Source organism: Bos javanicus, chromosome X, assembly GCF_032452875.1.
Source record: "Bos javanicus breed banteng chromosome X, ARS-OSU_banteng_1.0, whole genome shotgun sequence".
In the NCBI taxonomy this organism is placed as follows: Eukaryota; Metazoa; Chordata; class Mammalia; order Artiodactyla; family Bovidae; genus Bos; species Bos javanicus.
The window spans coordinates 80,843,990-80,856,898 of NC_083897.1; the positions used below are offsets into that span (position 1 = coordinate 80,843,990).

Here is a 12,909-nt window from a genome sequence, read left to right on the forward strand (position 1 = left end):
AGAAGAGGGCCTTCAGGGAAAAGGGAGGACGTGCCAATGCGGCCAGACAGAGCCCACACAGAACACAGACTGGGGGCGCTCCGCTGGCCTGACGGCCTGGATGGTAGCAGAGGCTGACCCAGAGTCCCCACCACAGATTCCAGAGGTACTGTTCTGGAAAATGCTCTGAGGTGGAACAGCTTCCCACCAGGCCTCGTCCCACTCCCTTAACCCCTACCCCGCAGAGAGAGGGCAGAACACAGAATATGAGAAGTCCTTTAATCAAAAACTGCTGTGGCAAAACCAATACAATATTGTAAAGTAAAATAAATTAATTAATTTTTTAAAAAAACAACTGCTGTGAGACTGGGGCAGAGAGGGGGCAAAACAAGGGGCAGAGGATGCCCTGGTGGAGGCAGAACAAGAGGCAACAAGCTTGGCCACAGCTCGCCGGTCCCGGAGGTAACAGCTGCTCCTCTTGCAGGAAGATACTGGGCTCAACCTGTGAAACAGCAGTCAGGGAAGAGCCTCAAGCCAGGGCCAGCCCACAGCCCTGCTCAACAGCCGACGTTGTGGGAAGGGGTATGGAATGTGTAACACTCACTTCAAAGGATCCGGAACTTCTCAGCCAGGTACTGCATGGAGGCTGCAACAGGGAGAGGCATAAACAGGTGCTCCAGACAGACGGACACAGAAGCCTGTCCCCCTGTCCCCGTGGGGAACCACCTAGCCCTGCAACCTGAAACCCACGTACCCCCAGCCCTGATGCAAAGAAAGAGCTCTGGGCCTGATCGGGCCCCACTACCGGAATTAAATGTGGAGCCATTTCCTAAAAGGAAACAAAATGTGCCAGCAGCTCTCAAGCTTGGGGCCACGCCCAAACCATTCAAAAATTGTCTCGCAAAATATCCAACAAGAACCTTAGAGGCCACACCAGATCAACAAGGCATCTCTACAAGTCCTATCAGAAGGAACTCTCTAGGACTCGAATGGCTGGCGGAGTGTGCACGCAGTCCACACAGTACGTTGTTACTTGTCCGCACGCCCCAGGGGCAGGCTTGCTAGGTTCTCCTCCCCACAGGAATGCTGATCCCTGCGAGGTCCCCTGCACTTGCAGCCCACCCCACCCCAAGGGCCCACCCCGCTTCTGCACTGAGAACCCGCTGCTCTCTGTCCCTGGTTCCTCATACCAAGTTGCTCCTTAAGGTCGTCTATTTCTTTCTGTAGCACCAGACACTAGGCCAGCAGACACAGGAGGAAGAGAAATGGTTAGTATACACCCGCCTCCCCTCTCCTCCTCCTCTCCTCTCCCCTGGGCCCTCCATCCCAAAGCCAGGTGTCCAGACTGGCAAGGGAAAGACTTTCCTCAGAGGAAAGGAGGTGGGCTCCCTCCCTGGGGTGTGGGATGGGGACGGGGGGGAGGGGGCCCACACATATCAGTTGAACTTGGACCCAGATCCCACCATGGGGTTTGGGTGTGCATTTCCAGGAGTCAGAAGAAGCATTACCCGAGGACAGCCCTGCCTTCTGGGTGGCTGCTGCTGCCGCCTTTTCAGTCTTGGGTGATGGTCAGCTGGTTTCTGGTCACCTGACAGGGAAAAGACACACAATCCAGCTTCCCAGGCTCCCAGTGAGGTGGAAAGGGCCAAGCAGGGTCTAACGTGAGGTGAGGCAGTACCACCCTCTGCTAGCATCAAGCCTCCCCTGCTCTGCCTGGCAGGCAGCCCAAACCTTCTCTCTGGGCCTGCCCCTCCTATTCCGCAGGGGCAGCCACTTCACCACGATGGTCTCCAAAGACTGTGGTTCTGGGTTCGAGCTTCCCAGAGCGGCAGCCACAGCCAGCACCTGGGAGAGCAATGTGGGCGAACAGCACTTCACAGAAAAGGCTATTAGCCTGCAGGTCTACGCCCAGAGTAGCTGTTGGGGCACTGCCACCAATCACCCCTGCCAAACAAATCCCACACAGAAGGTGATGGGGCCAGGGTCAGCCCTGTTGACACCCTGTTTCCCATGGGAGAAGTGGCCTGAGAGCAACGCTGAGCCCCCAGAAAAGAGAGAGTGAGTCAGAGACAGAGGTTTCTGCCCTCACCCCTGGTCTCCACCCCCCAAATCAAAACCCAGGACACTCACCTGAGGGGCCAGGCCCTCTGGGCATGACTTCTCCCTTGTTCATGGCCACGGGCTTTGAGTTGCCTGAATCCTGCCCACCTCTGATGCTGAGGTTGGCGGTGCTGGGTTCTCCATGATGCACCCGTGGACAAGATGGCCACGGCCTGTCAGTGGCCAGCTAAAAACAAAGATTTCTCACTGATCTGGAGTAAGGACGTGTGTGTATGTGTGTGTGTGTGTGTGTGTGTGTGTGTGCGTGTGTGTACCAGTGCATTTATGTGTCTATGTCTGTGTGTGAGAGAGCTCGTATGATTCAAGACTGAGCTGAGGCAGGGAATTGGAAAGAGAATTGAAAGGCTGATCTCTTTAGCACATTTTCTGTCAGTCAGCCCCAGGCCAGCAGGCAGAGCTGAGCAGGGGACAACAGTGTGGCACTGAGAAAGCCCGGGGCCCCTGCAAGGAAGGTTTGGGGAACAGCCAGGAAGTAGGATTCAGGAAAGTGATGCGTCTAAACACCGAAGCTCTGTGAAGCTTTTAAGGGGTCCCCTCAAATCAATTCCCTTCCACGCCAGCCCCAGCCTCATGGAGGAGGCTGGAAACAGGCCAAGGGTGGAGAACCGAGCCCAGCACACCCAAAGTGCTACCTTAACGTTTGTCCCTAGTAAAAGGACCCCAAACTGGCATCCTAATGACCCAGTGGCCGAGGGTCACCCAGTGACGACCCCTGAGGAATGGAGAGAGGGGAGCACCGGGTGAAGACGTGTGTCCTGGGGAGGGTGGGAGGGCAAGAGTGGGGAGAGAGGAGGGGCCTGGCATACTCACTTGGCCCTTTGGGACTGGGTCTCTATTTGGGTCGTTGTCTTCCCCTGACACCGCCGTTGCTGCCACCAACTCCCGGGCCCGCCTAGCCACAGATTTCTTCCCAGCGCCGGTGTGCTTGGACTCTTTGGCTCCCCAAGGGACCGAGGCATACTTCTGGGACCTCCCAAGCAGCGGGATGCCGGAGATTGGGGGGAAGGTGGCCGGATCCAGGGGAGTGGCCGAGATTCCCCGTCCACAGGAAGGGAAGGTTCTCCCCAGGGCAGGTTTGGAGACGCCCCCAAGGGATTTCTTCTCCTGGACCCTCTTCCTCCTAGGACTGGGCCGCGGCAGCCTGCCTGTAGCGGCAGCTGCAGTAGCTGCTGGGGCTGCTACTCCCGGGAAGCTGGGCAGGCTGCCCCCCTTCCCCCAGAGCACGCTCTGTATTTTCTTAAGGGGTGAGATATTCTCCTGCTCTGCATCGCCCTGCTTGCCCTGCCTTTCCACAACCGAAATCAATCCTCGCGGAGCCGAGGACAGGCAAGTGCCTGGCACGTTAGGGAGAGTCTCCCTGCCTTGGACATTCGAGTGTCTGGGTGTGTCCCGGGGATCCTTGGGGCTGTTCAGCTTGGCCTGGCCTCCGTCTTTGGGATAAATGCTCACCCTCATAGGCTGTATCTCACTGCACTCATCAGAGGACTCGGAGTCGGAGAACAGCCTGGCTGGGCTTACTGAGGGGGGCCACTGGCGATCCACAGCCACGTTAGTGCTTCTCTTAGGGTTCCCCCAGGCCCGGCCCGCCCTGGGCCTGCCGACCCAGCGAGGGCCGGCCTCAGCCCGTGCCGCTTCCCCACACCTCTGGGCGGCCGCGCCTCGACTGCCGGGACGCGCCTCGACGTCCCGCAAGGGAGACACGTCGCCGACCCCGTGGCTCTCCAGGGACATGTGTCTGCGGATGCCCAGCAAGTCCAGGTCGGCCAGCTGCCGCAGGATGGCCGCCACTGACTCGTCAGACAGCTGCACGACGTACGCTGTGTTGTCGGCCGGGGAGCCAGGTCGACCTTCGCAGCCCAACAGCACCGGCCCTCCCGCTTCCAGCACCTCCCGCTCTGACTCGAAGCCCTCAGGGTCTGGGAAGCCATCCCCGCCCTCACCCTCGCCACTTTGCGGTGCCCCGGGCTCGGGGCCGGGGTCGGGGCCGGGTCCCCGCGGGGCTGTGGGGCTGGCCTCAAGGCCGCTGGTCTGCTCCCCGCACTCTGAGCCGAAACCCGGTCCGCAAACAAGCACCTCATCATCTGAGGAGCTCATGTCGCGATCTGGGTGGCCGCCGGACCTGGGGCGGCGACGGTTTATCAACCGGGTCGCGGTGGCGGCGGTGATGGCGGTCGGGGCACCTGAGGCGGGTGGCGTCTGGACGTGCCGTCAAGCACCACAGGCACCGCACGCAAGAGATCGCCGCAAACGACGCGAGGCTTTCAGCGTGCCAGCGCTGCCGCCTCCTCATTGGTCCGGTTCCCGCCAACCAGCACGCGCCTTGTTTGCCCGCCCCCTCGAGGTGTAACCAATGGGGTCGAGGGCCTCCTCTGGTTTGTTGCCAAGCCCCAAAGCCATGCCGGCAGTTGGCGAGTTGGCTGGTGAAGGTCATGCTGCGAGTGTATCTCTGTCAAGCCTCTCGTCCCACCTCCTCCTGTCCCACCTCCCCTTTCCGGTTAGAGTCACAACCCTGAGTTCCGACTGTGTACGAAGTGGGTGGAGCGGGAGGCTGAGGGGGGGTTGGGGCAGGTACTGAGGGTGCTGGGCGCCTAGCACGTGCTGAAAGCATTTGCCAGCCCTCCTTCCACCACAAGTCTTATGACCCAATGGGAGAATGGGCAGAGGAATCCCGCACTCAGTGATGAGTGGTCGGCGTACTTCTCCCTAAGTGGCCAGAGGACAAAGGGATCGTAGTTTTGTTCTGTAACATCTCTGCCTCAACTGCTCCATCAAACGTTCTTGGCAGGCAGATTTGGGGGACAGACTGGGGTTGACCTCACTCCCTCAGCTCTTTCCCCACTCTGAGGCAATTCAAAGAAGAGAGAGTCTCAGTCAGTGTCCAGTTACACCCGCAAAGATGCTCACCCCTGCTGATCCTGGAGATGTAAACTAAAACCACGAATCGGGCTTCACACACTAGGATGACAAGCTTCCAAGTGCTTAACCATTCTGAGAGTGGGAGAGTTTAGGAGCAAACCTCTGTGGCGGTGGTGCAAGAAATCCATTTGGGAGGTAATTTGGCACAATCTATGAAAGGCAACTTACACAGCAGAGACCCCATGCCCGGCACTCTTCTAAGTGCTGTACGTAAATAGTAATGCTTCCTTGTGACACTCCTAGGACTATAGTACTAATGATTACCAGCCTCTTACAGGTGAGGAAACAGGTACTGAGAGGTTCGGCCACTGGCCCATGGTCATTTGGCCCATGGGAATCAGTGGTAGAATTGAAGCCAAGCGGTCTGACTCCAGAGTCCTTGCTTTGATCCAAAGATCTAAAAAAGCTATTTTTTCCCCCTCTATCAGGAAGTCCACTGCCTGGCACATCTTCTAAAATTGAGGGTTTATTTCTCAGATGTCTGTTTTACTCCATTGGTCTATTTGTTAATATGGCAGTAACACACAGTTTTGATTACTGTAGCTTTGTAATGTTTTGAGATCAAGAAGTCTGAGTTCGCTACTTTTTCTTTGTCCAAATTGCTTTGCCTGTTAAGGATCTCTTTAGATTCTACTTAAATTTTAGGACAAGTTTTTCTATTTCTGTGAAGCATGCTATTGGGATTTTGATAGGGTTTGCTTTGTTTTTTGTTTTTTTCTTTAAAAACATTTTTATTACTTTCAAGCTTAATACAGTAATCTGCCAGTACAACTGCTTAGACTTCCTTCAATGAATAGATACGTAACTTACATTTAAGGGGCGTGAACACCTCCAAAGTGCTTAAGTAAAAGTTCATTCAATAGTTTGAACTATCTTTTCTTGATCTTGTCTAGAATACCTGATCATTCAGATCAGGAATTCCAAGCTAATGAGGTTTTACTTTATTCCTTACATTGTAAGAGACTGCCTTTTAAAGCACCATTTTCCATTTGGCATCTCACCAAGGTCTGTGTCCTCAGTTTTTTTTTTATTGCTTTTTGCTATCAATATAGGTTTTTATCTGAATTAAGCTGCATTTGGTTTGATGGCTTCTTGATTGTAAATTGGCACAATTACACCCCACTCTGTACGGTAGGTATCAGTATCATGAGTTGAAAAGTAGTTGACTATTACTTTGAGGCAAATCATGGGACAGTTCTTGCCAAGGGTACTAGCACTTGAATTTTTAAAATTCCTAACCATTTAAATTGCTTTTACTGTGGAAGTTAACTAGGTCAAGCAAGGCCGTCTGTGGGTTTCCACTAAGTTTTTAAGCATTATCCTCAAGTACTGGCTTGTCTTGTTTTACTAGAAAACATGAAAGATCATTTGGATATTTGTATTTTTCCGGCCATTTAAAATTTTCAACTAATACCTAAATGAGCCTCAAACTATTGTTAATTTTCAGTTATGAGTTGATAACCACTTGACCTCAAAGACAGAACTGGGAGTAGATGAAACTGTCAATTTCTAGTGAGTCTTTATGCGGAGAGATTCAAAATTTGGGTAAACTGTTCACTGATCTTTTGTCAATCCTTTCAAGTTTTTAGAACTGGGTGTGATCTTGTTCTCATATTTGCAAGTGATACTTTTAGGTCAGCAGGGAGTTTACTTAGTTCTCTCCATCATCACTGAGGTATTGATCTTTTTCTCTGGCAAGGGTCATAAATTTGCAGAATTGTTGTGGAACTGAACAAAAGGCCTGCATAGGATATAAACCGCTCACCACGGATATCACCAGTATTTCTCAACAGTTATGGCTTTTGAAGTATTAAAAAATCCAGTGAACAAAGTGAAAATTCAATTCCTCTGCTTACAACAAACATTTAAGCAGCACCTGTTATATAGTTTGATAACATTCGTGATGCTGTGAGCTTTACTCCTCAGAAAAAAACTGAAGTGAAAATTATGTGCTGATTTGAATACATCCAGATTCTCCTCTAAATATTCCCAGTATGGCATGCAAGCTAGCAGTCATGGTTCCCTCATGAAAACAGTTATATTGTTAGACCTGGATCTAAAGAGCTAGTAGAGGCTGCTAAATTAAACAAAGGGACAAACCTTCACAAATAGCTTAAATGTCTCACCAACACACTCTTCTATTTTCCAGTCCTTTTAACAGTGAGTTAAGTCTAGTCCTGGATTGAATAAGGTGGGTTAGATTTAATCTTCTAAGTATTTAAATAGCTATTCTTGGGAATAATTAGTAAAATTAATTTATCTAGTACCTCAAGTATCCTAAGAGATTAAATTTATGAAGTAAACTAAAGTTAACTCAAGACTTGCTACACCTTGGCCACTGTAGCTGTAACTGCAAACCACGTGTTATCTATGAAGTTTATTTGCCTTTGTATATATTATTTATCTTTAAAACAATCAGTTCTTAAAGAAAAAAAATGATGGAAACATTTTGAAAAACGATTGTTAATTGTGTTCAAACAGACCCCTAACCTGTTAGGAAGAGAAGTGAAACTCTAAGGTGGCACCTAGCAAATATTTTACTGGAAAAAAAAATTAAAAGTTGGGCAATGATAGTCAAAATAACTAAATTTACAAAGCAGCATTTTTTTCTTAAAAAACAAAAACCCCAGAAAACTAAAGTTAAAAAACAAAACCAAAAACAACCCCCCACCCATTACCAACTTGAATTACAAACTCAGGACAAGCAGCTTAGTACACCAACAAGGACCGGTGTGATAAATTCTCCTTCTGACCACATGTTGTCATCAGTCTCAAATAGGTAAAAGGCACTCAACTAATGTAATTCTTTAGTTACATTTTAAGGCTTTTTTCCCCTAGGAGTAAACTTTCACTAATTAAAATGCTCTCTAAATCCTCTTTATTAAAGGAGGGGTGGGTGGGGGGAGAGGGTGCCTGGCACACAGCACACGGCTCACGGGATCTCAGCTCCCTAACCAGGGATCAAACCCAGGCCCTCAGCTGTTAAAGCATGGAGTCCTGACCACTGGCAAAGTCTCTGTAAACCTTCCTTTTGAAAGGATCTGCTATACTTATCTTCTGGTCACCTGCCTTTAAATTACTACATTTCAAATAAAATGAAATTCTTAGGAATCATAATGCTTTTAACTGGTGATAATAAGGAAGAAACCTATGGTTAAATATCCCAGAAATTTATTTAATGTTTGCTTGATACATTTTATATAGAAAGGTTGGAACTATTCGCTTTGAGTGCCTCTGGTAAATCTCATGGAGGCACTAATCTACAAAGGGGTGCCAATCTGGAGATATCAGAAATGGAAATCATAAGCCCAATTTATGTCTCGTCTTGAAGATCTGTCTCTAGTGAAATCAGGCCACTCCCTTAAAAAACGCTCAAGGTGTTGGAGCTACTGTGTGAAAACAGCTAACATTTAGGAGGGCATTTCATGTTTTGGTCTGTTGGAACATTTAAATACTTAAAATAAAAAATATTCAGCTTTGAAGTTTTCAATACTGGAAAACTTTTAAGTCTAGGGTTTACAGCCAGGAAGGCTGCTTTGTGTTCCTTAAACTGGACTCTGTTTCCCACAAAGTTAATCTTCAGCTTTGGCTTCCATTTCTTCTGCATCATCATCTCCATCCACTTGTGCATTTTCTCTCTCAAGCCTCTCCAGCTGCCTTGCAAGTTCGGTCTCATCTGTATCTGTGACCACTTTGGGCTCCATTTGAACATTGAACATTTGTTTTTGTTTTTTTTCCACTTGGTATTATCTTTAATTACAAAGACTTTTCCAATCTCATCACATAGAGATCATTTTATCCACTGCTCTGTTTGGCTGCCAATCTCTTCTCTCTCTCCTCAGCAATGGTAAGGCGAATACCCTTTCCACGAGGAAGAGAGATCCACGGTTTGTTGCCTTTGCCAATAATGAAAATGTTTGAGAGCCATGTGGCAAAGCTGTTGCCGTTCGCATCTTTCACATGAACTACATCCAAAGAACCTGGATGCCTCTCCCGGTTTGAAATCACACCAATTCTTCCCAGGTTAGCACCTCCAGTCACCATGCACAGGTTACCAGTGTCAAATTTGATGAAATCAATAATCTTGCCAGTCTCCAAGTCAATCTGAATGGTATCATTCACCTTGATCAGGGGATCAGGGTAACGGATGGCACGAGCATCATGGGTTACCAGATGAGGGATTCCTTTTGTCCCCACAAATATCTTTCTTACTTTGCACAATTTATACTTGGCCTCCTGAGGTGTAATACGATGAACAGCAAAGCGACCCTTGGTGTCATAGATCAAACGAAAATTCTCTCCAGTCTTATCAATGCCGATGCCATCCATAAAACCAGCAGGGTAGGTTATATCAGTGCGGACTTTGCCATCAATCTTAATGAAATGCTGCATGCAAATCTTCTTTACTTCATCTCCAGTTAGGGCATACTTAAGTCTATTCCTTAGGAAAGTGATTAGGGGGAGACACTCCCTTAGCTTGTGGGGGCCGGTAGATGGACGAGGGGCAAACACACCAGTCAGTTTATCCAGCATCCAATGTTTTGGAGCTGCTACGCATTTCAGGGGCTTCTTGGGACCCCGAGCCATGGCTGCGCTAGGCACGAAAAGAGTAGGGTTTGCTTTGGATCTGTAGATCACTCTGGGTAATGTGTTAGAAGAACAGATCCAGTGGAGTGTGTGTGTGTGTGTGTGTGTGTGTGTGTGTAAAAGAATTGACTCATTCAATTATAGAAGCTGGTGAGTCCCAAGATCTAGAGGGTGAGTTGGGTAGCTGGAGACCCAGAAGAGCCTGTGGTTTAGCTCTAGTCCAGGTTAGAAGGCCTAAGAACCAAACCAGTAGAGCTGATATTTCAGTTTGGGTCTAAAGGCAGGAAAAGAAGCTGATGTCCCAGGTCCAAAGGCTTTCACGCAGGAGGAATTCTCTTACATGAGGAAAGGTTGCCTTTTTGTTTTATTCAGCCTATCAGCTGATTAGGTAAAGCCCACCCACGTTGTCGGGGGGAAATCTGTTTTACCCAGTTGACTGATTTAAATGTTAATCTCATGAAAAAGCACCCTACAGAAACACCCAGAATAATGTTTGACTAAATATCTAGGCACTCTGTGGACCAGTCAAGCTGACACATAAAATTAAGCACCTCAGATAGTATGGGCTGCTTGACAATATTTAGTATTCCAGTCTGTGCAGACAGATGCCTTTCCATTTATTTGTCTTTTTCAGTTTCTTTCAGCAATGTTTTGTAGTTTGCAGTGTACAAGTTTTTTGACTCCTTGCTTGAGTTTATTCCTCAGTATTTTATCCTTTTTTGCTGCTAATGTCAATGGAATTGTTTTCTTAATTTCCTTTTCAAATTGTTCTTTGTTAGTGTATAGTAATACAACTGAATTTTGCTTTTGGATTTTGTGTCCTACAACTTTGTTGAATTTGTTTATTAGTTCTACCAGTTGTGTGCATGTGTGTGTGTGGGCGCATGTAATCTTTTGAGTTTTGCATGTACAAAATCACGCTCTCTTCAGTAGAGCTAATTTTACTTCTTTCTGATTTGGATGCCTTTTATTTCTTTTGCTTTCCTAACAGCTCTGGCTATGACTTCCAGTTGTTGAATACTAACATAATGGTGAGAGCAGGCTTCCTTGCCTTGTTCCTTATCTTAGAAGAAGAGATTTCAGTTTTTCACCACTGAGTATGATGTTAGTTGTGGCCTTTATTATGTTGAGGTAATTTCTTTCTACTCCTAGTTCTTTGACTGTTTTTTCTCATGGAGTGATGAATTTTTTATGCATCTATAGAGACGTTCATGTGATTTTTGTCCTTCATTCTGTTAATGTGTTTTATTACATTGATTGACTTTTATATGCAACCAAGGGATAAATCCCTTTTGACCATGGCACATAGTCCTTCTAATGTGCCATTGAATTGTTTTGCTAGTATTTTGTTGAGGATTTTTGCATCTGCATTTGTCCGGGAAAGTGGCCTGTAGTGTTCTTTTCTTTTGGTGCCTTTGATATCAGGATAATGCTGGCCTCATAAAATGAGTTTGGAAGTGTTCCCTCTTCTTCAATTTTTTGGAAGCATTTGAGAAAGATTGGTATTAATTCTTTAAATGTTTGGTGGAATTCTCCAGTGAAGCTATCAGTTCCTGATTTTGTGTGTGTGGGGGGAGAGGTTTGTCATTACCAATTCAATCTCATTATTGGTCTATCGGGTTTTCTGTGTCTCCTTGATTCAGTTCTGGTAGACTGTGTGTTTCTAGGAATTTATTCATTTCTTCTAGGTTGTCCAATTTCTTGCCACAATTGTCCATAATATTCTTGTGTAATCCTGTTTGTTATTGTCACATTGATTGTAATATCCCCTCTTTTATTTATGATTTTAGTTATTTTAGTCTTTTTCTCTTTGTTAATCTGGGTAAGTATTTAAAAAAATTCTTTGTGTATAAAGAAGTTTGCTCACAACAGTGTTGTTTATAAGGGCAAAAAACTCTGACTGCTACTTACATTTTCATCACAAAAGCTACTAATATCTGTTGAAACTTTACTACGTGCTAGGCCCTCTACATGCATTATGTCATTTAATTCTCACAACAGCCATGTGAGGTAGACACTAATCTTATCCCTATTTTATATACAAGGCACAAACATGTGATAACTTGTCCAAAGTCAAACATCTAGTAGGTGGTGGAATCAGGATTTAAACTCTGGTCTTTGGGTTTATATAGATACAAATCTGTGTTATACAACTATTCGAAAAGGAAGCATGTTGCAATAAAAGATATACTGCACTGTTCTAAGCAAGAGCTCAAGAAATCTGCAAGTGCCTAAAAACGTTGTATTGAAACATGAATGTCCAGGATGGGTTTCTGGCAACCAGTGGGTGCAATGGCTCTGAAGCTTTTTTTTTTTTTTTTTTCGGTTATGGGCCCTGTGTTAGTCTGTTCGAGTTGCCAAAACCAAATACCACAGGCTGGATGGCTTAAACAAAAGACATTTAGTTTCTCATAGTTCGGGAAACTAGAAGTCCAAGATCAAGGTGCCAGCGAGTTCAACTCCTGGTGTAGGCACTCCTCTTGTATTGCAGTTGGCCACCTTCCCTCTGTTTCCTCACATGACATTTCCTGTGTGTGTGTATGGAGACAGAGAGAGACCGCGCGCGAGAGGTCTGGTAACTCCTCCTCTTATAAGGATGTCAGATCCTTTGGGATTAGGGCCCCACTCTTACACCTCTGTATGTGTTGTGCTTGGTCACTCAGTTGTGTCCGACTCTTGGTGACCCCATGAACTGTGGCACACCAGGCTCCTCTCTCCATGGGAATTCTCCAGGCAAGAATCCTGGAGTGGGTTGCCATGCCCTCCTCCAGGGGAACTTCCCAACACAGGGATGGAACTCAGGTGTGCCACATTGCAGGTGGGTTCGTTACTGTCTAGCCACCAGGGAAGCCCAAGAATACTAGATTGGGTAGCGTATCCCTTCTCCAGGGGTACTTCCCGACACGGGAATCGAAACCTATATTGCAGGCAGATTCTTTACCAGCTCCCTCAATTAACCCTAATTACCTCTCTAAAGGCTCCATCTCCAAATTCAGTCACATTGAGGGTTAGGGCTTTAAGATAGGCATTTGAGGGCCACACAATTCAGCCCATAATAGGACTCCTTTGAGAATCTATTGAAAGCTCTATACACCCTCCCAAGAAGACTGTATACATTACCTCCCACAACTCTGCACACAATTTCAGGAAGTTCTTGGAATCCAGGTTGAGAGCCACTGTTCTAGGTCACCTTCCTCTTTTCCCGATGGAGAAACAAGAGGTTCAGAAAGGGAAAGTGCTTTTCGTCAGGTTAGGAGAGAGGTAGGTCTCCTGATTCCTCATCAAGTGCTTGCCCTACCTTACTCT

The 12,909-nt window shown here is 47.2% G+C and overlaps 2 protein-coding genes across 2 annotated transcripts in view; both read right to left on the reverse strand.

The window, feature by feature from the left end:
• Positions 1–11,391, reverse strand: part of LOC133243176 (small ribosomal subunit protein eS4, X isoform-like) — a 70,773-nt gene extending 59,382 nt beyond the window's left edge. The window contains exon 1 of the mRNA XM_061409727.1: positions 8,783–11,391. Coding sequence (XP_061265711.1) covers positions 8,812–9,603 — 792 coding nt within the window. The 5' untranslated portion in view covers positions 9,604–11,391 and the 3' untranslated portion in view covers positions 8,783–8,811. The remainder of the gene's footprint in view (positions 1–8,782) is intronic.
• Positions 240–4,360, reverse strand: LOC133243174 (uncharacterized protein CXorf49 homolog). The gene is made up of 6 exons (XM_061409726.1): positions 2,911–4,360; positions 2,110–2,266; positions 1,488–1,567; positions 1,170–1,215; positions 584–625; positions 240–481 (listed from the first exon to the last, which is right to left on the reverse strand). Exons 1-5 carry the CDS (start codon positions 4,192–4,194, stop codon positions 585–587), a joined length of 1,608 nt encoding a protein of 535 aa, XP_061265710.1. The 5' UTR covers positions 4,195–4,360; the 3' UTR covers positions 240–481; position 584.
• Positions 11,392–12,909: the final 1,518 nt, after the last annotated feature.

What these genes read in the sequence shown, in the direction of transcription:
- LOC133243174 (XM_061409726.1), bottom strand. Translation starts at nt 4,194, where the DNA reads ATGAGCTCCTCAGATGATGAGGTGCTTGTTTGCGGACCGGGTTTCGGC. An exon ending in CAGAGGGCCTGGCCCCTCAG is followed by an intron (nt 1,568 to 2,109) that starts GTGAGTGTCCTG and finishes TTTCCCTGTCAG; the next exon opens with GTGACCAGAAACCAGCTGAC. An exon ending in GAAGGCAGGGCTGTCCTCGG is followed by an intron (nt 1,216 to 1,487) that starts GTAATGCTTCTT and finishes CTGCTGGCCTAG; the next exon opens with TGTCTGGTGCTACAGAAAGA.